The following is a 25,000-nucleotide window of genomic DNA, read 5'->3' on the forward strand; positions in this document are numbered from 1 at the left end:
GTACAAAGTTGAGAAAGGGTACTTTATCACTGGATAGCAGGTATATGTAGCATAGTTTAAACATGTAAAATCTCCGTGTTCTCAGTATGGATTACACAGCAATCTAAAAAGTGGAAAAAAGGAAAAGCATTTGAGGCGTACACAACTATATACTTTTGGTGTTATTTTTAAATCTTCATATATATTTCTGTCTCAGTAATACAGTCCAGCCTCTCCGCAATAGGAAATGAGATGCATACAATTACTGACATAAAGGCTATTGATTGCAGAAATCTAGGAATTATTATTCACGGGAAAAACTTCCGTCACAATTCTCATAGGCGATGCTGACCCTCAATTAATTTGTGTGTTGAGACAGTGAAAACATTTTTTTGTGAATAAAGTCTTGCTGTATCACACTTCCATTGATTCCATCACTGTTACTCATCTCAATCCAATTTTTATCACAGGGAGCGATGTAAACATGGTGCTCACTGGCTATCATGATCTGTCATGTAACTTTGGAGTGCAAAAGACAGAAGCCACAGGCCGTAGGCGATTCTATTTGATTGGCATGAGAGGGCACATTTTGAAATGTGCGCCAGAATGTCACACGTTTGTGAGTAGGAAAACTGTGAAAGCTGATGATAAACCACCACTGCATGTAATTGTGAGTCGACGTCCATAAGAAATGGAAGCCACTGATCATCTGGAGCTAGAGCCCGGCCAGCAGGACAGGGCATAGCTACATCTTAACCATCATCTTTCAGTTCAATCAATTTGTAGTGGCAGTTCCAGTGAAGGATTTGACAGCCCAGACTACACAGCGGCGGAGCAGGGAGAGGTAAACATTGCAAATGCTGGGGCCCTTCCCAAGAAAGGGGGGCACACTCGTGGGCGTCGGTACTGGCACTGGGCCCCTCATAGTACGGCGGTGTGTCTGACGGCGGGTGTGCACCACCACTGTCAGAGACACCTTGATTGCACTATGAGGGACCCTATGCCAGTGCCCGCGCCCAAGAGTCGGCCTACCCACCTGTCCAGGGCAACGACACTCGCACGGTTTTGTGCGCTAGGTGGTGACCCCGGCCATGGGAGGGGGCCGCCCACTTAGGGAGGTTTACAAAGTGGCATATGTAGATGTGGTCATTCAGCTGCTGCAAAAGGCGAAATAGGTAAAGTTCGCGGAATAGGAGGAGGACCAAAGCAAGCCATTTTTCTGGCAACCTATGTGTCATCAAGGGAAGGTGGGACAAAATCCTTGGAAACCCATGCATGGTTCATTTTAATGAAGGTTAGATCATCCACATTTTGGGTTGACAGACGGGTCCTTTTTTCTGTCAGGATTGATCCAGCTGCACTGAAGACTCTTTCCGATAGCACACTTGCAGCTGGGCAAGCGAGCTCCTGTAAGGCATATTGTGCCAATTCAGGCCAGGTGTCCAGTTTAGCGGCCCAATAGTCAAAGGGGAATGACCTGTGCGGGAGAACATCGATATGGGAGGAAAAGTAGTTGTTAACCATAGTTGACAACTGCTGTCTCCTGTCACTTTCCATCGATGCAGTGTTACCAGTTGTGTGAGCAGGCCGTGAAAAATCAGTCCACAACATTGTCATGAAACCCCTGTCTCCAACGCCACTTCTGGTGTATGCACCACGAACACCTCTGCCAAGCTGCCCCCGGCCCGTACGGCTCGTGTGAGAACCATCACCGCTGCTGTGTGCTGGGAATGCCTCAACCAACCGGTTAACCAGAGTTGCTTGTTTAGTAGCCAATATTAGGTCAAGGTTCTCCTGTGGCATGATGTTTTGTAATTTGCCTTTATAGCGTGGATCCAGGATGCTGGCCAACCAGTAGTCGTCATCGTTCATCATTTTGGCAATGCGTGGGTCCCTTTTTAGGATCTGCAAGGCATAATCTGACATGTGGGCCAATGTTCCCGGTGTCAATGATGCACTGCGAGTGCTGGGTGGAGGAGCACTTTCTGGCAAATCCACATCCCTCCAGTCACGCACAAACCCTGTACCAGACCTTGCCACGCCAACATTTTCACTTGCCCCACGAGATGCATCCTCCTCCCCTAAGTAATCATCCCCATCATCATCCTCCTCCTCCTCTTCTTCCTCCACCTTGTCCAGGAGAGGTCCCTGAGCAGACAATGGCTGAATGTCATCAAGGATTCCCTCCACCTCTTCCTCCTCGTCAACATTGGCTGCAGACGCCTGCTCCTTAAGGTGCGTCAAAGTTTGCATGAGCAGATGCATAAGTGGGATGCTCATGCTTAGGATGGCGTCATCTGCGCTTACCAGCCGTGTGCATTCCTCAAAACACTGAAGGACTTTACAGAGGTCTTTCAGCTTCGACCACTGCACACCTGTCAACTCCATGTCTGCTCTCAAAGTGCCTGGCCGTGTATCCTCCCACAAAATGCATTATGGCCTGCCTCTGCTCGCACAGCCGCTCAACCATGTGCAGGGTGGAGTCTTCGCACCTTCTGGAGCAGGGCTGTTAACTCTGGATAATTATTGAGGAAGCACTGCACCACCAGGTTCAAGGTGTGAGCCACGCAAGGTATGTGGCTGAGTTTTGAAAAGGCTATGGCTGCCACAAAATTACGGCCGTTATCACTAACTACCTTGCCTGCCTCAAGATGTACACTGCCCAGCCATGACTCAGTTTGTCCCTGAAAGTACTCGGCCAGCACCTCGGCAGTGTGTCTGTCGCCCAAACACATCATCTGCAACACAGCCTGCTGACGCTTTCCACTAGCTGCTCGATAGGGGGACACCTCGTGTGCAACATTGGCAGCTGCAGATGGATTGCTGGTACGACTGCGCTCTGTGGACGAGCTTTCGCTTCTGGAGGAGGAGGAGGGTCGAACGCCTACAGCCAACTGTTTCCTATACCGTGAGCTAGGTAGCACTGTCCCACCACCGCTGTCCCCTGTGGACCCTGCATCCACCACATTAACCCAGTGCACAGTGATGGACACGTAACGGCCCTGGCCATGCCGACTGGACCATGCATCAGTTGTGAGGTGCACCTTTCCACTCACTGACTGCTTGAGTGCATGGACAATGTGGTCTTTCACATGATGGTGGAGGGCTGGGATGGCTTTGCGAGAGAAGAAGTGGCGACTGGGTAGGTCATAGCGTGGTACTGCATAGGCCATGAGTTCGCGGAAAGCTGCGCTTTCCACCAACCGATAGGGCATCATCTCTAACGAGATTAGTTTGGCAATGTGGGCGTTCAAACCCAGTGTACGCGGATGAGAGATTGAGTACTTTCTTGACCTACTCATAGTGTCTGGGAGGGTGAGCTGGACTTGAGAGCTGCATATGGTGGAAGTAGCGGTGGACAGGGTGGACTGAGAGAGGGTTGATGATGGTGATGGAGTTGGTGTTCTTTCTGATGGCCTAGATTCAGTCTTTCGTTGATATAACAGTGGGATTCCCTGACTGCTGTGGCCTTGCAATGACACCTCAACATTTGCTGCTGTGCTAACCGGTGGGCTTACAGTGGGGGAAACAATGTAGCGTTGCTGACTACCTTCTTTGTGATCAGTTGCACATGTGGTACTTGAGGTTTGGTGTTGTGTCCACGCTTGCAAGTGCATGCTGGTTAAATGTCTAAGCATGCAACTGGTATTCAAATTTTTCAGATTTTTCCCTCGGCTAAAGGTCTTTGCGCACTTCTTACAGATAACCTTGGCCTGATCATGAGGATTTTGTTCAAATAAGTGCCACACTGCACTCTTCCTACTTTGGCAGACATTTTGCGGCCTAGCATGCTGTGATATTTTGACCCTCTGGACAAGCTGTCCAGCAACTCTTTTTTGATTTTTGGAACCTGTCTTTGGAGTGCTCCGGGCCTGCCAGATAACAGCTGTTGCGATGTCGATGTCTGCTGTGGATGCTCCTCCTCCTCATCTGAGCTATTAGAAGCAGCACCCCCTTCCCCCAATGGATGCCAATCTGGGTCAACAACTGGGTCATCCATCACCTCCTCTTCAATGTCATGTGCACCTTTCTCTGTGTTACCGTGTATGGTGGTATAGTGTGCGGGAAGGGGCACCTGAGTCTCATCAGGGTCAGAATCTGGCTCTGTACACTGCGAGGACAATGTAGTGCTCTGAGTGAATGTACCAGCAGAATCATCTATCAGTGGCTGTGCATCATTGCACTCCATGTCAGATTCATCTTGGCCTGGGTAATTCACCATTTCACTTGATAATCCAGGCATGGTATGTGAAAACAGCTCCATGGAGTAATCATTAGTATGGCCTGCGTCATCCTTCAATCTTGGTTGGGGTGAAGGACACAAGGAAAGGTGTGGTTCATGAACATGAGCCTCCAATGACGACTCAGTGCTTTTATTTTTTACAACTTCAGAAGAGGAGGCGATAGAGCTGGAGGCTGAGTCAGCAATGTAAGACAAAACTTTTTCCTGAAGCTCTGGCTTTAAAAGCGGTTTGCCAACTCCTAGAAAACTAAGCCTTCGAGGCCTTGTGGAGCCAGACGATGACGCAGGCTCAACACCTCCTGCATTCGGTCCTATTTTGCTTTTGCCACTACCATCAGATCCACCACCAACACCATCATTACCAGCTGCCAACCCCCGCCCAATTCCACGGCCTCTTCCACCAGCCTTCCTCATTTTTGGTAGAAATGTAGACAAAATCCAACAAACTATATAGTAATGTAAAACAAGGTACAAGGTGTCTATAGGACAGGGGAGATTTTGAATTTCTGCACACACTTGTGGACACTGGACACTTTTGGATTGTGTGAGGCCCACTGAATATCACAGCACTATGTCACAGGCTCAATGTCGCTGGTGTGAAAAATGTCACTAGAGGATAAAAGAGATTTTGAATTTCTGCACACACTTGTGGACACTGGACACTTTTGGATTGTGTGAGGCCCACTGAATATCACAGCGCTATGTCACAGGCTCGATGTCGCAGGTGTGAAAAATGTCACTAGAGGATAACGGAGATTTTGAATTTCTGCACAAACTTGTGGACACTGGACACTTTTGGATTGTGTGAGGCCCACTGAATATCACAGCGCTATGTCACAGGCTTGATGTCGCAGGTGTGAAAAATGTCACTAGAGGATAACGGAGATTTTGAATTTCTGCACAAACTTGTGGACACTGGACACTTTTGGATTGTGTGAGGCCCAGTGAATATCACAGCGCTATGTCACAGGCAGAAATTGGCTAGTGTATGACAAACTACAAGGTGTATATAGAATTGGGCAGAATAGGAATCTCCCTAGAGTGTAGGTCTGTAAGAACGGAACAAGTCCTCGACTTATCCTTACAGAGCGACACACAGATAGCTTCACTGTGGCCGTGATAACAGCCGTTGCACGGTACTGAGAGAGGAGTGTGCACGTACACGGCTGTCCGGTGTACGTAAAATTGTCAAGCTCTGTGTTTTTTAAGTATACGGACTGACACACGCTGTCTCTCTATAGTTTTGAATGTGATCAAACAGCAAATATATTTAACTGTTTGAAAACTAGACAAAACTAGAAGGTGCAGGTCTGTAAGAACGGAACATGTCCTCGACTTATCCTTACAGAGCGACACACAGATAGCTTCACTGTGGCCGTGATAACAGCCATTACACGGTACTGAGAGAGGAGCGTGCACGTACACGGCTGTCCGGTGTACGTAAAATTGTCAAGCTCTGTGTTTTTTAAGTATACAGACTGACACGCTGTCTCTCTATAGTTTTGAATGTGATCAAACAGCAAATATATTTAACTGTTTGAAAACTAGACAAAACTAGAAGGTGCAGGTCTGTAAGAACGGAACATGTCCTCGACTTATCCTTACAGAGTGACACACAGATAGCTTCACTGTGGCTGTGATAACAGCCGTTACACGGTACTGTGTGAGGAGTGTGCACCGCTGTATGGTGTGAAAAAATGCACGCTCAGTACCTCACCAGGACAAAAATAAAAATTGGAATTGCTTTTAAAAAGGCAGTTTGCAGAGCAGTGGGTAAACAGCAATGCAGCCGTCAGGAAGCCTTAGAAGGCAGCCTAACAACCAACACAGCTGATCCAGCAAAATATAGCCTCCACTTGCACTGCACACACAGTGACTGGTGTGTTGTACAGGCAAAATTGCTAGCAGCAGAAGCAGTTTTTGGTGTCTTCTTCCCTGCCTAACGCTCTCCCTACAGAATCAGCAGCAGCAGCTCTCCCTATTCTGAGATCAGCATGAGTAACATGGCGGTCGGCGTGCACGCCCTTTTATACCCCCTGTGACGCCCACCAAAGCAAGCCAATCACTTGCATGCCCTTCTGAAAGATGGTGGTGACCCCTGCCTATGTCATCACGTTGCCCACAGTGTCCGTGGATCCTGATTGGCTGAAAAAGAGCACAAAACAAACTTTTGAAACGCGACTTTGGCACTTAAGTCGCCGACCTCGTGGCCGACCTCATCCTAGGGTCGGGTTTCGTTTCATGAAACCCGACTTTTTAAATTTTTCGACCCGTTTCGCTCAACTCTAGTAATGAACGATATAGATTAAACTGATTCCTCACATGTGATGCAACCACTGGATAGGAATTTATGAACATTTGTAGAAGCCACAATGTTTGATGCCCTCCTTCTTAGTCTACAAGAGGCCTTGGAGGGGGCAAAACTGGGTTTTCCTGCACCCGGAGCAAAGATTAAGTTTTCCGTTACTCTGTCCTTCTCAAGTTTAATCCCTTCACTACATCCGTCGCTCATGTACAGTGCAAGTCGGAAGCAGGTGTACTGAGCGGACTCAAGCATCGAGCCTGCCCCATACCTGGCAGGTGATGTATATTTTCCGCTAATAATGGCGGAGTGGAGCAGTGCTCTGCCCACGATTGTTAACCTGTTAAATGCCACTGTCAATCTCTGTGTGCACGTCATTCTTTCCACCCATTGGCGCCTGTATGCACACTTAATGTCCAGTATCTGGGGTTTTTTTAAGTGTTATGTATAGTGATAAAGTTTTAAACAGTAATCATTTAAAGTTTTTTTTAGTTTTTTTTCTGTTTAGGTATTTACCGTGGCCTGTGGCTGAGCTGAGACCGTGATTTCTGCTATGTGCAGCTATGCTGTGGCATCACTGTGTGTAGGACAAGCGATTGGACGATCGCAGCTTCAAGTTCCCTAAGTACACTAAGAAGGACAATGAAAAGTTAAAAAAAATGAAGAAAATAAAAAAAAATAAAAATTCAAATCACCCCCCTTATCCCCCATTGAAAAAAAAGATATACAGTGGGTACGGAAAGTATTCAGACCCCTTTACATTTTTCACTCTTTGTTTCATTGCAGCCATTTGGTAAATTCTAAAAAGTTATTTTTTTTCTCATTACTGTACACTCTGCACCCCATCTTGACTGAAAAAAAAAAATAAATGAAGAAATTTTTGCAAATTTATTAAAAAAGAAAAACTGATATATCACATGGTCATAAATAATCAGACCCTTTGCTCAGACACTCATATTTAAGTCACATGCTGTCCATTTCCTTGTGATCCTCCTTGAGATGGTTCTACTCCTTCATTGGAGTCCAGCTGTGTTTAATTAATCTGATAGGACTTGATTTGTAAAGACACACACCTGTCTATATAAGGCTGTGTTTACAGGGTCAGGATTTTTTTTGCTTTTTTTAGCGCTTTTCCCCTGGAAAAATGCTTTAAAAAAAACGCATACATTATACATCCTATTATTAGAATGAAATCCGCAATTTTTGTGCCCATGATGCGTTTTTTTTCCGCAAAAAAAAGCATTGCAGAAAAAAACGCAGCATGTTCATTAATTTTGCAGAAAATCTGTGGATTGCATTGTATTAGGATGCTCCGGAAAAAAACGTGAAAAATCTGCAAAAAAATGCACAAAAACCGCAAAAAAAGCGAAAAAAAATGCGGATTTCCTAGGAAGGAGTCCGGTTTTTCTCAGGAAATTTCTGCATACGTGTGCACATAGCCTTAGACCTCACAGCTCACAGTGCATTTCAGACCAAATGAGAATCATGAGCTCAAAGGAACTGGCCATGGAGATCAGAGACAGAATTGTGGCAAGGCACACATTTGGCCAAGGTTACAAAAGAATTTCTGCAGTACTCAAGGTTCCTAAGAGCACAGTGGCCTCTCCTTAAATGGAAGAAGTTTGGGACCACCAGAAGTCTTCCTAGACCTGGCCGTCCAGCCAAACTAAGCAATCGTGGGAGAAGAGCCTTGGTTAGAGAGGTAAAGAAGAACCCCAAGATCACTGTGGCTGAGCACCACAGATGCAGTAGGGAGATGGGAGAAAGTTCCACAAAGTCAACTATCACTGCAGCCCTCCACCAGTCGGGCGTTTATGGCAGAGTTGCCCGACAGAAGCCTCTCCTAAGTGCAAGACATATGATACGCTGCATAGAGTTTGCTAAAAAACACATGATGGGCTCCCAGACTATGAGAAATAAGATTCTCTGGTCTGATGAGATGAAGATAGAACTTTTTGGTGATAATTCTAAGCAGTATGTGTGGAGTAAATCAGGCACTGCTCATCACCTACCCAATACAATCCCAACAGTGAAACACAGTGGTGGCAGCATCAAGCTATGGGGGTGTTTTTCAGCTGCAGGGACAGGATGACTGGTTGCAACTGAAGGAAACATGAATGCGGCCAAGTACAGAGATATCTTGGATGAAAACCTCTTCCACAGTGCTCTGGACCTCAGACTTGGCCGAAGATTCACCTTCCAAAAAGACAACGACCCTAAGTACACAGCTAAAATAACAAAGAGTGGCTTCAGAACAACTCTGTGACCATTCTTGACTGGCCCAGACAGAGCCCTGACCTAAACCCAATTGAGCATCTCTGGAGAGACCTGAAAATGGTTGTCCACCAACGTTCACCATCCAACCTGACGGAACTGTAGAGGATCTGCAAGGAAGAATGGCAGAGGATCCTCAAATCCAGGTGTGAAAAACTTGTTGCTTCATTCCCAAGAAGACTCATGGCTGTACTAGCTCAAAAGGGTGCTTCTACTCAATACTGAGCAAAGGGCCTGAATACTTATGACCATGTGATATTTCAGTTTTTCTTTTTTAATAAATTTGCAAAAAAATTCTTCATTTCTGTTTTTTTTTCAGTCAAGATGGGGAGCAGAGTGTACATTAATGAGAAAAAAAGATGAGGTGCAGAGTGTACATTAATGAAAAAAATGAACTTTTTTGAATTTACCAAATGGCTGCAATGAAGCAAAGAGTGAAAAATTTAAAGGGTTCTGAATACTTTCCATACCAACTGTAAAAAAGCATACACATGGTGTTGCCCTGTTCAGAAAAGTCCAATATTTTAAAATCTAAAAACAAATAACCCTATCGTTAAACACCGTAAACAAAAAAGTTCAAGAGCGCCAAAATTGCATTTTTTTGGTTGCTGCCAGTCCACAAAAAATACTGTAACAAGCGATCAAAAGTCACATCTATCTCAAAATGGTATTAATAAAAACAAAATCTCACCCCGCAAAAAATAAGCCATCAGACAGCTGCATCAGCTGAAAAATGAAAATGTTAGGGGTCTCGGAAAAGGCGGGACAACCCCCAAATATTTTTTTTAAAACTTCTGATTTTTTTTAATAGTAAAATAATTTTTATAAAACTGGACATGTTGGGTATCATCGTAATTGTATTGAGGAAGACAATTATATTGCAAGGTCATTTTTACCACAAAATGTACACCCTAAATACAATTCTCCAAAAAAGTCAGAATTGCAGGGAGTTTTCACAATTTCTCCCAACTCGGAGTTTTTTTTTCACATTTTATAATACATTATGTGGTAAAATTAAAGGGAATCTGCCACCCCATTTTTGGCCTATAAGCTGCGGCCACCGCCAATCAGGGGCTTATCTACAACATTCTGCAATGCTGTAGATAAGCCCCCGATGAAACCAGAAAGATAAGAAAAACACGTTAGATTATACTCACCGGGGTCGGGTGCGGTGGGTGTCGCAGTCCGGTCCGGCGCCTCCCATCATCATACGATGAAGTCCTCCCTCTTGCTTCTCCCTCGGCTCCTGCGCAGGCGTACTTTCTCTGCCTGTTGGCAGAGTAAAGTACTGTAGTGCGCAGGCGCTGGGAAAGGTCAGAGAGGTCCGGCGCCTGCGCACTGCAGTACTTTACTCTGCCCTCAACAGGGCAGATAAGGTACGCCTGCACAGGAGCCGAGGGAGAAGCAAGGAGGAGGACATCATCGCATGAAGATGGGAGGCACCGGACAGGATGGCGACACCCATCGGACCGGACCGAACGCCAGGGAGAGTATAATCTAACTCTTTTTTCTTATCTTTCAGGTTACATTGGGGGTTTATCTACAGCATTAGAGAATGCTGTAGATAAGCCCCTGATGGCAGTGCCGGCAGCTGATAGGGCTAAAATGGGGTGACAGATCCCCTTTAATATCATCATTCAAAAGTACATTTTGTCCTGCAAAAAACAAGCCTGCACAGGTCTATCTAGACAGAAAAATAAAAACAAGGGTAGGAAAAAAACAGAAACACAAAAAACGAAATTGGCTGGGGTGTGAAGGTTTTGGAGGAAAGCAACTGCTCCATCCTCAAAATTTCACTGCAATGCCAATCTGTTTTATGGATAACATGGCTGTTCTGCAAAATCCAGTGTTTATCAATTAGAATCTACATTACTTGTCAATTTTGATGAAGAGAAAATAAATAGCATCTGAATAAGATTTGTAAAATATCACCCACATGCATAGTAGTGTAATCCGCCATGGATTTTAGCTGTCGAAATCTGTAGGTAAAATCCAGAGTAATTCTTATACATGTGATTGTCAAAATTAATAGATGATCTGAGTTCTTTGAAGGTGAAAACATCTGGAATCGCTAAACTCTTCCTTGAAAGCGGAAAAAAAACAAAACAAAAAGAAACAAGCAAGCACATGTAAAATAGACTACATAAGTTGCAAATACAATAATAAACTGGGTTAAAAAAAATACATAAAACACACAATACTACACAAAAAAGCAGGTGCAAATGCAATGATTGATCGTGGCCATAATCTTGTGTGACTTTCTGCCTAGCTGTCTCACTACAAAAATGACGTGAACAGAGTTGCTGCATGAAGCTTCCCAATCTCTGTGCACACAGAGGTGTATAAGGACATTCTCCATACAGGAACTCAATTTTAGCCGTCTCAGAACAGGAATAACTAGATCGGAGTTGCTGTATGGAGGTTCATGATCTCCATGCACACAACAGTGTCAATTAAGACGTTCTCTATACAGCATCTTCATTTTAGTTTACTGACTACAGGAATGACTAGAATCGTGTTGGATGTATGAAGGCTCATAATCTCTGTGCGTACAGTATTGTCTATGAGGAACTTCTCCATACAGGAACTCCCTCCTAGCTGGCAGTACAGGTATGGATAGTTTGGAGATGCTGCACAGAGGTTAGCACTGGTCAGTTAACCATCTATTGTTAGGTACTGAACAATTATGTACGTAGGATTTTTTTTACTACATGTAGCAATAATTTTGGATTCTTACATTCCATTTGCAAATGTATTTCTTTTTTTTTTCAATTATCTAATTCTTTTGATACAATAGTGTGACCTATTTATATACTCTTATAGTTACAAGAGATGTTAAAGTGTGTTCTGCCTTTGTGAGGAGTGCAGTGTAGTCAATGGTTTGTAGCTATAGAGTGAAATGATTAAAAAGAGTCTGTCAGCACAAAATGATGTTAAAAACAAGCACAAGCACTCTGTGCACCCTTGGCGTGGTCAAGCGTTGTGTTCCATCCATCTCCGTTCCCACTCCTTGATTGACAGCTCTGGCTTTACATGAATCAGAGCAGCTTGCATATTGGTGGAAGTCAAGTACTTAGGAAGATGCAAAGAACTACTTGACCACTGCTAGGATGCTCCAAACGATAAACTTGGTTCATTTTGTGCCAACAGGCACCCGTTAAAGAAGCACCACTCCCAGGAAAAATGTATTCTTAGTTCCTTAGCAATATGCATGTTGTACAATGTGCATGTGTGCATATACTTATCGATCATCTTCTTTTCCTGATATCAGCACTGTTCCGGTCTTCTGTATCTTCTGATCACATTTCAGATGCTGGATCACACAGTGTCTTTTGTGTGGACCAGAGGTTGATTTTCTCAATACAATCCTATGAGATTCACATAGAAAATCTCCTACTCAACTCTCCGATTTACAAGCCACACAAAAGATGCAGTGTGAGACATCTAGTCTAAAGAGCTGTCACGAGGTGAAGGAGAGAATAGGAACGTTGCCGATACCATAATAAGGAAAAGGTAGAAAAAAAAGTAGCGAAGTATAACTAAGTAATGTCAAATCTACCATTCTGTCACATGCTGTAGCATATCATTCCCCTCTTCCTATAGCCCCTTCCCACATACAGTCCCATATAAATAAAATTATGCCCATTCAGCCCCCACCAGCATACAGTTCCATGTAAAAAGACATCAACCCCTCCCTATATATATATAGAGAGAGAGCGAGAGAGAGAGCTCCTCTCAGCCACCTCTATACAGCCATCTCGTGCAGAACATCATCACTCCTCTATATACAACTCAATACTGCGGAACATCGTTCCTCATCTAAACACAGCCCCATCCTGCAGTATATCACTCCTCTCTTCTGTGGCGCCCCTGAGGCTCAGTCCCAACAGAGGTACTGCACCTTCTCCTAAGGTGTGGTGCCCCACCATCCAGGTAAGTTGGAGGCTCCTGACCACGCTCCAACACTCGCACCCCACACAATAGGGTAGCTCAGCAAAACCACATTGCGGCTCCTTGCTTAGAGAGAAGCAGAGCACCTTTGGTGGTTCACTGCTTGGAACACTAAACGTGCTGGGAGGTGGGTGGAGTTGACAATACACAAAAGATCGGGAAGGTTTTAGGATTGAGGTCAGTCAGTCAGACGGAGAGTCGGAGAGAGGAAGCCTCTCGGGAGGAGTGGGGATCCCTGGAAGAGGGATGGAGGAAGGAGTGCTGCAGCTGCCTCAGTGATCTGAGCCAGCTGGCACAGGAAAGGAAAGAAGGAGAAGGACATTGAACTGAAGCCTGAGCTTCCGTAGGAGGGAAAGACAAGTACGGAACGTAGGAGTGAAAGGGAACACAGAGGACGTGGGTTAGAGGAAGAACCCTGCCTAGAAGTTCTAAGCACAAGGCCGGGGCCCGGTCCCCAAGGTTGTATGGACACTAATGATTCTGCAGCAGACACCGGTGGAGTAGTGGGCTGTAAATACACTACTCCCATCTAAGGCTTGGGGGCACAACAGCAACACGGATAGAGAGCCGGGACTCAGGAGTAGAGAGTCCCCGAAGCAGGACTGGTGTCCTCCATTCCTTCCTGCGTCCGTCCGCCTGGCACTGTTATATCCCCTGCGCCAAACACTACACCATCTAAGTGTCTCTTCACCTATCCTGCCCTGGGACAACAGCCCTGCCTGTGGAGGGCTATAACATCATTGCTGCACCACACCATCTGTCCCGAAGGATCTGTCTGCAGCGTCGGCTTAAGACCTCCCTTGCCGAACACCACAGGTGGCGTCACGAACTATTCCATTAACTGCATTTCACCATTCACATCTTCCTATTACTTGGGCGCCCAGGGCCACGGTCCGGGTCACCGCTGCTGTGACACATCCCACTGATACCGGCCCGGTACCGAGTACCCCACAGCCCTGGGAGGGCGACCCACTTCTATACACAGCCCCATCCTGCACTGTGTCACTCCTCTCATTTATATACAGCCCCATCCTGCAATATATTCCTCATCTCATCTATACACAACCCCATCATGCACTATGTCACTCCTTTCATTTATATACAGCCCCATCCTGCACTACATCACTCCTCTCATCTACACACAGCCCATTCTGCAGTATATTACTCCTCTCGTTTATACACAGCCCCATCCTGCAGTATAGTACTCCTCTTATTTATACACAGTTCCATCCTGCAGTATAGTACTCCTCTTATTTATACACAGCCCCATCCTTCACTACATCACTCCTGTCATCTACATACACCCCATCCTGCAGTATATTACTACTCTCATCTATATACAGATCCATCCTGCACTACATCACTCCTCTCATCAACACACAGCCCATCCTACAGTATATTACTCCTCTCATCTATATACAGCCCAATCCTGCACTACATCACTCCTTTCACATCTATACAACACCATCCTGCAGTATATTACTCCTCTCATCTATATACAGTCCCATCCTGCACTACATCACTCCTTTCATCTATATACAGCCCCATCCTGCAGTACATTTCTCCTCTCATCTATAGACAACCCCACCCTGCACTACATCACTCCTCTCATTTATATACAGCTCAATCCTGCAGTTTTTCACTAATCATCACAGCCCCTGTCATGATCTCCACTCTGTTTCTGTCTTTTTGTTACTTTGTGTCGGGGCTGTCAGTCTGTGCTGGGTCTTTGCTGCAATCACCTGTGTTCATTTTCCTTAATCAGGTTTCTACTTAAGCATGCTAGGTCTTTCCCCAGTGTCAATCGTACGCTTGCTGTTGCCTGTGTAACATTGATCCCTCTGGGCTCTGTGCTTGACCCAGTTTGGCTTGATTCTCTTCCCGGACTCAGACCTTTTGCTTGTGACCTGACTTTGCTAGTGCCTGCTCCCCGTAAACTGTTTTATCTCTCTGACTTTCCTGACCTGGGCTCGTTTATTGGACTTCGTCTCTGAATTCCCTTTGTCGCACTGTGCCATTTCATGGACCTGACCTCGGATTGTTTGACCTCCCTTTACTTACAGTAAGTAGTATATATATTTATAATAGTGACTCGCGTCATATTACGATTGACCGCTAACATTTTTACAGTTTCCCACCTATGGATCCGTTACATACTTTGTTTGATCAGGTGGCGAATCTGACTCAGTTAGTCCAAAATTTGGCCTTGGAACAACACAAACTGACTTCCTCACGTACTCCGTTACAGGGCCAGATTTCTGTATTCTTACTGCCCCTCAGAATCCCTCTCCTCAGACCGCTGTTATGACTTCTGTACCATCTGACATATCGTTAAGCCCCCCTTAACCTGTAATAGCACTCCCTGACAAATTTTCAGAAGAAAAGGACCAGTTCAGAAATTTTAAAAAGAGTTGCAAATTATTGTTTACCTTGCGCCCCCCGGTAATCATGAAATGAGTCACAGTGTGTGGGAATTATAATGTCACTTTTGCGAGGGGGTCCTCAGACCTGGGCATTTTCCCTACCCTCTCCCTCCTGAACGTCTTTCGGTGGATGCCTTTTTGATACTTTAGGACAGATCTATGACAAACCTGACATGGTCAAGGTGGCAGAGACAAGGGTCATGAACCTGACACAGGGAAACCGCACAGCGAAGGCAACTGTGCTGAGTTTCGTCAGTGGTCTTCTGAGGTCCTGTGGAATGATGCAACTCTCAGATGCCAATTCATCAGGGGTCTTTCGGAGTCTCTAAAGGACGCTCTGGCTCTCCATGCTCCACCTGGTTGTTTGGTGGAGGCCATGACTCAGGCTATCCGCATGCATCGGAGGATGCGGGAGAGATGCAAGGTGCAAAAAGAGGCTCCATTTTGTCCAACTGGCAAAGTTTGTGCACCTGAGGTGGAACCTATGGAGGTTGGTGCTGCCAGCTCAAAGATTAAGGAGAGGAGACGCTGTCGGGAAATTGGACTTTGTCTCTATTGTGGCGAAGCTGGGCATTTCTTAAATGATTGCTTGGCACGACCTGCAGCAAACAAGCCGTCGATAAACGCCTAAGTCTTAGTGATTGTCACGGAGGTCACTCAGACTTACAGGTAACCTTTTACCCCTCTGATAAGGTGGTGTTGAATGCTGAACTTCTTTTTCAAGATCAAGGTCTGTCCACATTTGCCTTTATTGATTGCAGATCTGCTGCTAATTTCATAGATGCGGGACTGGTTCTGAAGTTAGGATTAGGGACAGTTAAGCTAGAAAGCCCTATTCAAATTGTGACCATTGACAGAACACCGTTGCTCAAAAATCTGGTTTGGTTAGTTACGGTGGAGTTCACATTCAAGGTTGGGACTCTTCATACGGAATCTATCTCCTATTATATTTTGGACAATTTACCTGCTGGAATTGTGTTGGGTATTCCTTGGTTGCAGATGCATAATCCGATTATTGACTGGAATCGGAGAGATATTGTCAAATGGGGTCCTTATTGTATTGAAAAATGTCTTAAACCTGTGTGTGTGTTCCATTAGTCTGGAGTGTCTTCCGGAATACCTGAAAGACTTGGGAGATGTGGGGCAAAAGGGGGGTGATTTAAACTTTTATATTTTATTTTTTTCATATTTTTTAAAACCTTTTTTTTTATTTTGGCATGGGAGGCTAGAAGCTGCCATGGTAGACAAAAACATGAGGGGCGTTCCAGCTGATAAAATTTCTTGCTTTATTGAAAAAATTAAAATAGTGCAGCCACTTACTCCTCAAGAATGGATGGATGTGCTATGAGGCACTGGAATAACAGCTAAGCGTTTCGACCCTACATGGGTCTTTATCACAGCTGCAAATTACACACATAATGCAAACCTTAAACTTCATGCAAACCAATGAGAACTGCAATGTAGATCACATGAGCAAGCCAAAGGTCCTGTGAGCATTACTACAATACCTATGTTCCATAGAGACCAATGACGCTATCACCTTCTATCACATGTTCTAATAGAAAGGCCCTGTGTACGAAACTCCACATTCTCTAGGTTTGCAAAATAATACCACATAAAAACAAACTGGTAAACATATATACAAATATTTAAAATATAGCAATAACCATCAATAATGATACATGATCTCTGTTCTCTTATTTAACCCATTTGGATATCTAGACCCCAGACAGAATATCCAAAAAGCCTCTCTTGTAAGAAGACGTCTTTTTCCATCCCCACCACGCTTTGAATTTTTAACTCATTCAATTCCTGCAACTGACATTGCCTCCAAATCCCCATTATGCTGCATTAAAAAAATGTTTGGACACCATAGAAATGTTGCGTGTATTACTACTATTATTCTCTCTACATCCCTAATATGCTCCAGGATGCGAGTTTTTAGTTTCCTTGTTGTGCAGCCTACATAGGATAAATTGCATATTTTACAATGTATCCTATAGACCACATTTTCTGTATTGCAATTAATAAATTGTTTAATGTAATACATCTGAATATCACCTGAGTCATTAAATGTTTTTGCTTTTTGCGCATATCTGCACATTTTGCATTTGTTAGAGCCGCATTTATAAAAACCAATGGTTTTTAGCCAATTTTCCGAAGATGCTACAGATGTAAAAAGACTAGGGGATAGCATTTCACCAATAGTGGGAGCTCGTCTAGCCAGCATCTAATATTTTTGCTAATGTTTCATCCTCATAGAGGATTGGTAAGCATTTAAAAAAAATTCTCTTTATTTTGTCAAATTGTGGACACCCTAGGCATGTAATTAAATCTATTCCTGTTGGAGAACATATAAGGTTAAAAAGAAATTGCACGGAGGAACAGGTGAAAAATAAAGAATTTGATGCGCTGCACAAAAAACTGAAAAAACGAGGCTATGCAAATTGGATGTTGGAAAGAGCTAAAATCAGGGCAGACAATAGGGATAGAAAAGATTTATTGGAACTAAAAACTAATGTGAATCTTAGGCCTCTTTCACACTTCCGTTTTTGACCATCAGTCAAAATCCGCCGTTTTGCCAAAAAAACGGATCCGCCATTTTTTTTGGCGGATCTGTTTTTTTTATCCATTGATTTGCATTACCGGCGGATCTTGACGCATGGCCATCCGTTGAATCCGTTTCTTTGCGGATCCGTCAATTTTTTAGCGTCCGCCGACATGCCTGGACGGACCATGCAACGTTTTTTTGCTGCAGGATCCGCATTTTATAGTGCACATGCCCGGAGGTATGAAGACAGCTGGAAATTTAACCCTGAAATCATTTCTGGCGAACAGAAAAAAAATCTCTCTCTCTCGTGGCATCCGTTCACATCAGTTAGCAACGGATCCGCTTTCCGCCATTTTGGCGGATTTTAACTGACACAAAAAACTGAAGTGTGAAACAGGCCTTAAAAAAAGGAAATTCGTGAATAAAAAAATATTTGTCAGTCGTGAATATAGTCTGCAATTTGACAAAATAAAGAGCATTTTTTTTAAATGCCTACCAATCCTCTATGAGGATGGAACATTAGCAAAAATATTAGATACTGGTACTAATGTTGTTGCTAGACGAGCTCCCACTATTGGTGATATGGTATCCCCTAGTCTTTTTACATCTGTAGCATCTTCGGAAAATTGGCTAAAAACCATTGGTTTTTATAAATGCGGCTCTAATAAATGCAAAATCTGCAGATATGCACAGGAAAAAAAAAACATTTAATGACTCAGGTGATATTCAGAGGTATTACCTCAAACAATTTATTAATTGCAATACAGAAAATGTGGTCTATAGGATACATTGTAAAATATGCAATTTGTCATATGTAGGCTGCACAACAAGGAAACTAAAAACTCGCATCCTGGAGCATATTAGGGATGTAGAGAATAATAGTAGTAATACACGCAACATTTCTATGGTGTGCAAACATTTTTTAATGCAGCATAATGGGGATTTGGAGGCAATGTCAGTTGCAGGAATTGAATGGGTTAGAAATTCAAAGCGTGGTGGGGATGGAAAAAGACGTCTTCTTACAAGAGAGGCTTTTTGGATATTCTGTCTGGGGTCTAGATATCCAAATGGGTTAAATAAGAGAACAGAGATCATGTATCATTATTGATGGTTATTGCTATATTTTAAATATTTGTATATATGTTTACCAATTTGTTTTCATGTGGTATTATTTTGCAAACCTAGAGAATGTGGAGTTTCGTACACAGGGCCTTTCTATTAGAACATGTGATAGAAGATGATAGCGTCATTGGTCTCTATGGAACATAGGCATTGTAATAATGCTCACAGGACCTTTGGCTTGCTCATGTGATCTACATTGCAGTTCTCATTGGTTAGCATGAAGTTTAAGGTTTGCATTATGTCAGTAATTTGCAGCTGTGATAAAGACCCATGTAGGGTCGAAATGCGTAGCTGTTATTCCAGTGCCTCATAGCACATCCATCCATTCTTGAGGAGGAAGCCGCTGTACTATTTTAATTTTTTCAATAAAGCAAGAAATTTTATCAGCTGGAACGCCCCTCATGTTTTTGTCTACTATCAACTATCGTTTTGTCCAGACGAGGTTCCGTGCTGTGGCTGTGGTTGGTGAGCTGGCTAGGGCTTCTTTTAGCCCATTTTTTTTTCCTATTTGTAGAAGCTGCCATAGCCTGATCGGCTCTGCTACATATAGGCCAGGGTTCCCCAACTCCAGTCCTCAAGGCCCACCAACAGGTCATGTTTGTGCAATACAAAGGAAATCCTGAAAACCTGATCTGTTGGTGGGACTTGAGGACTGGAGTTGGGGAACCCTGATATAGGTGATGTAGCTGACCTCTATATGTAGCGGAATTACAGCATTGCTATGAGCGCTGACCACCGGGTGGCGCTCATAGCAATCCGTCCTCAACAATTATAGAGGTCTCCAGGAGACCTCTGGTTGTTATGCTAATGCATCGCTGACCCCCGATCATGTGACAGGGGTCGGCAATGCGTGTATTTCCTGCCCGGCGTCCGGAAGCGCTGGTTAAATGCCACTGTCAGTGTTTGACAGTGGCATTTAACTAGTTAATAGGCACGGGTGGATCGCGATTCCACTTGCGCCTATTGCGAGCACATGTCAGTGATGCGGGCTCACAGCTGGAGCCCTCATCAAAGCGGGGGATCTGACCTTGGAACGTACTATTCCAAGGTCAGAAAGGGGTTAAAGATAGGTAAACAGGATGCATGCGGAAATAGGTGGAGCTTAAAGAAAGAAGTCCGCAACACCACGCTGCGGACTCAAACGCTAATGTGAACCTGACCTAACCCCTTAACGACCAGGGATATTTCAGTTTCTGAATTTCTGTTTTTTGCTCCCCTTCTTCCCAGAGCCATAACTTTTTTATTTTTCTGTCAATATGGCCGCGTGAGGGCTTGTTTTTTGCGGGACTAGTTGTACTTTTCAACGACACCATTTATTTTAACATATCATGTACTGGAAAACGGAAAAAAAATTCCATGTGGTGACATTGCAAAAAAATTGCAATTCCACGCGTTTTTGTTTTACAATGTTCACTAAATGTTAAAACTGCCATTATGATTCTCCAGGTCATTACGAGTCCTTAGACACCAAACATGTCTAAGTTCTTTTTTATTTAAGTGGTGAAAAAAATCCAAAATTTGTTACAGCGCCATTTAATGGGACTTTAGCTTCTTCATTTTTCATAATCTTTGTCTGGGTGAGGACTTATTTTGTGCACCCGACAGGTAGCTAGGCACAGAGTGGGTATCCACCCTAGCCAACCGGGAAACCAAGCAGTGTCCTTGACAATACCCACTTCATTTTACTACTTCCTGAGTCTGTCAATCTACTACAGGATTGTGCAGAGTGAGCCAAGGAAGTCCCAGTACCACAGGTGAGGGCTGACCCTTTAGCACATAACAGTCTAACACCTCAATGTGCATGGCCTCCACCTGAAGCCACAAGTCTCAGATGACTTAACTAAAGTGCCCCTGTCGCAAGGGGGCGAAGTCGATGGCAATTATGGGAATGGGTCTGGAAAGAGTATGTGGGATGAGGCCATGGACCTGGACGAACATAGCGTCGATCAAATTAAACCCAGCCCCTCTACCAGAAATACTGACACGTCCACCTTAATTCCACCCACATGGATTACGGCTGGTAATAAAACTGTGTCCTACCTACGGAGATGATAAGTACACCTAGGTTGCTAAGTTTTCCAGCGATTACTTACTATGTGGTCAGGAAAGACACATGCCCATGAAATGGCCCTTTCTACCACAAAAAAACACACTCCCCCATTATGCCAAACAGACAATTTACCAGAGGGATATGCCGCACCCACCTGCATGGGTTCCACAGTAGGCTCAGTGCTGATATCCATTGACCCCGGATCTCCCACACAGAGGTAACTCTCTATGTATCTGGCGAAGACAGCGATCAACCAGGATCACCAGAGACATGGCTGCCTCAAGGGAGTCAGTAGTCTCATACAGAGCTAAGGCATCCTTCACCCTTAAAGTAAGCCACTCACAGCACTGACTACGGAGTGCGGGGTCATTCCATTTGGTATCCGTGGCCCACCTACGGAATTTGGTGCAGTGTGGACTCAGCTAAGGAGACGCGATCAGGGTAAGCATATATAAGGCCCAGTGCCCAAAAAAATCCCTCCACTGTCTGAAGCAACTGAGAGTGAGACGGGAGAGAAAATGCCCATGCTTGAGGGTCCTAGAGGAGATTACTATCCCCATACGTTGCTCCTGTGTACCTGATGAAACCAGACTTAACCTGAAGTACAGCTTACAGGCCTCTCTGAAAACAACAAACTTGTCACAGCCCCCAAAGAACCTGTCAGATAACACGACCTTGGGCTCCACTATAGTTTGCCTGAGACAAGATTCCCACACAAGATGTATTAGGGTGCTACAAAACCAACGTGTGTAAATCTGCCACCTCCAGACTGAGCTGCTGCAATTGCCCCGTCAGATCAGTGATTGGATCCATCATGGATCAGAGAAAATAGTTGCGGTCAGAGCTAATGTCACGACACAGCTGTCGGGTGACCCGGGACCAGGGGCTCCTTACCTGTCAATAACACTAGGGGCGTCCAAGCTCACCCTGCTCCCCGGGATACTTCTGAACGCAAAGATGCTGGGGCCTCCGATCTTGCCTTATATCCTGAGTTAGCCCTCTGTTGTGAGTTCATTTTCCCCTTCACCATTGAGGTCTGATGAACTCCCTCTTCTGGTGAAGGAAGGTAGTGAGGCTGATTACCAAGCATCTGGGCAGGATGATGATGACTGGGTGACGGGAATTGCTGACTGGATATAAGGCAGCCGACGCCCTTCTGCCTTGCTGGTGATCTCTGAGGAATTCTATTAGACCAGTCTGATTCCTGCTCCTCAAAAGCTAAGTTTTCTGCTCTGCCTTTTGCAATTGTGTTTTGGTTTTGTTTTTCCTTGTTTTTCTGGATTTCTGCCATTCCCTGCTGGGTGTGCTGAATTCCTTTTTGCTTTGTCTTCAGAAGATACCTGAGTGCTGATATAGTCTTTTTGAAGCCTAGCGTCTTCAGGGCTTTTTTCCCTATCAGCTGTTGGCTCATGTTTTGATAGGGTTTTGTCGGATTACAGACAGCAGCTTTTCTATCCTGTCCTATGTAGTTAGCTTGGGCCCCATTTTTTGCTCAGCCTATCTTTCTATCTGTGTGAGTGTTTTTTCTTCTTGCTTCACCGTCATTATATGTTGGGGGCTGCCTATTACTTTGGGGTCTGCTCTGGGGCAGTTCAGATTTCCCTTTCTGTCTTTAGGCCTATGTAGTTCTCTGGCTGTGATTGAGGGGTCTAGGGCACCGTAGGAACCCCCCACGGCTACTGCTAGTTTTTGTTGATAGGTTCAGGGGTCTGTAATCCGATAGCTGCCAACTTCTCTGGTTTTCTGGACTTAGCTAGTATTTTTGCTTTTGCCTCCTACGGTGACTCATTCATAACAGCCCTCCATCTGTTCTCTTCCTCCACTGAGGCAAGAGGGGCGCTACTGTGCAACGTAGTACACCAACCCAACAAGCAAGGCAACACAAACAAGGATTAACAGAAAACTCCAGGCACCCAAAATATTCACTCACATATAACAGAGGAATGCACCAGGGTGTGAAGGTAGGGAAATGAACCAAAATAGAGAAGGATAAGGAATTACCACACATACAAACCAAGCAACAGTCACTAATTTCTCCTCCAACTTTCCTTCTCATGTGTACTCCTCTCCCTCCAGCTATGCAGCAAATGCTTGCTCTGACAAAGATTAGTAACAGAGTCCAGATTATAAAGGGAAAAGGAGTGGCTAACCGAGCTCAGCTGTGAGCACAGGGATTTCCAACATGGCAAATTAACCCTTGTTCTGCCAAAAAAATAAACACATTTAAAATGAAGGAGAAATGTTTCTTCTCAGCGCTGGAGTAGGAGCAATCAGACGCTGCGGTCTTCTGGCTGCACGGTAACGTGGTGAAAATGTGTTTATTCCATATGTAACTTTTTTTGCACTTTCTTTTGGCTGTCTTTATAGGCTTAATTAATTTTATTAAGAATATATGAATTGATGTAATATTTGCTTGGTGGTTATTTTTATATCGTTTGCTTATTATTGGTAGCAATTACTGTAGGTTTTATTGGTTGCAATTTTTCTATCTCTCCGTTGACATTTCCCTGAGTTAATATTATTTAATTTCTGCTATTCAGGTGGTAATAAGGTTACATTTATAGAAGGGCCTATCAGGGCTCACTAGGGCCAGTAATCAGTGAGCGGGGGTGCCACTTGTGAATTTAGGGTGCCATCCTTTGCGGTCAGGAAGTACATTTTTAAGGAGTCTACTGTGAATTGCATACCATATGTGTGCTGTGCACGTGTATGTGTGTGTGTGTATATATATATATATATATATATATATATATATATATATATATATATATAATGGATTCTAATGATTATGTTTTTAATTATATCAATGAAATCCAGTTTTAATAGTAATTTTTCGGTGAATCCTAAAAACAATGCATACTGCTGGCTGTCCTGGATCATATGATAGTGGAGGCAGAGGAAACACAATTTTGCAACCCCATGAAATTTGGTGCCCGAGACAAATGCCTTGTTGCACCTACACTCTATTCCGCTGGCCCCACCATAAAAGATACAAAGCTTAAAGGATCTTATGCTAATGTATTGGTGCCAGATACCACAGGACATCTTCAGGGCTCTTATAGAGTCCATGCCTCAATGGATCAGAGCAAATGGAGTCACACAAAATTAAGTCTGGTGATTTAAATATAGTTGATTTGTACATTAATATTTGTCTATGAAGATAAAGGGAACCTGTCAGCATATTTTGCTATCTAATCTGAGGACAGCATAAGGTAGGAGTTAAAACACTTAATTCAGCGATGTGTCATGTGTCAGCTCAGTGCTGATGTTTACTTACAATGAAGGTTTTATCATTAGGACATTATCATTGCTGGGACTAGCTGCCCCATGTCAAGTCATCCGACTCCTCCCCCTTCTGTGATAAGCAGCTCACTGTCAATAGACAATGTATACAGAGAACCTGGTATGGGAGAGGGTAGCTTTCTCAGCTCGGCTGCATTCTACATCTAAGACTCGTTTCACAAAATTTTGCGTTTTCTTGCGGTCGCCGCACACATCAAATCGCCCTATGAGGATGCATCCGCATACAGCGCATGTCCCTGCGTACCCAATGTGAAAGATAGGTACGCAGGGAAACGCAGGCCACATACAGAAGTAGGCGGAGCTTCAAGGAGGAAGAAAGGAGGAAGTAGGCCGCCATCCACAGCCCCCCTGAGCAAGTGTGAAACTAGCCTAAGAACTCTGATTGTGTCAGAGCAGCTGCACCCAGTAAACTATGTGATACATCGCTGGAATCAGGGTCTCTTTGCCTATATCCTGCTTCTCTCATATGCGGCAGTAAAATGCTGCTGACAGATTTTCTTTAAGGATCTCCTTCTAATATATGTTAAGTCAAAGCATGTTTCCACCAAACAGTAATTCATGCCTCTTACATTTATTTCCAGCCAACAATGTTTGCTTCTATGGCGAGTGCTCTTACTACTGTTCTACAGAGCATGCCCTGTGTGGTAAGCCGGACACACTAGAGGGATCTCTTGCTGCTTTCTTGCCAGATTCTGCATTGGCCAAAAGGAAATCCTGGCGTAGCCCTTGGAGACGCTCATACCACAAAAGTAAAAAGGCAGAGTAAGTAAAATGATAATGATTTCTTCCTCTCTTCTGGCAT

The 25,000-nt window shown here is 44.2% G+C and overlaps 1 protein-coding gene across 3 annotated transcripts in view; it reads left to right on the forward strand.

Moving 5' to 3' along the window:
* Positions 1 to 25,000, forward strand: part of LOC141052268 (extracellular serine/threonine protein kinase FAM20C-like) — a 127,999-nt gene that overhangs the window by 70,487 nt on the left and 32,512 nt on the right. For all 3 annotated transcript variants that reach the window (XR_012220771.1, XM_073549449.1, XM_073549448.1), the window contains one exon: positions 24,780 to 24,960. Coding sequence is in view for 2 of the 3 variants with exons in the window: in XM_073549449.1 (XP_073405550.1) it covers positions 24,780 to 24,960 (181 nt within the window). In the remaining variant the exon portion in view is untranslated. The remainder of the gene's footprint in view (positions 1 to 24,779; positions 24,961 to 25,000) is intronic.

The sequence above is a fragment of the Dendrobates tinctorius genome, unplaced genomic scaffold (genome assembly GCF_039654945.1).
Source record: "Dendrobates tinctorius isolate UK_male_01 unplaced genomic scaffold, ASM3965494v1 ptg000159l, whole genome shotgun sequence".
Classification (NCBI taxonomy): domain Eukaryota; kingdom Metazoa; phylum Chordata; class Amphibia; order Anura; family Dendrobatidae; genus Dendrobates; species Dendrobates tinctorius.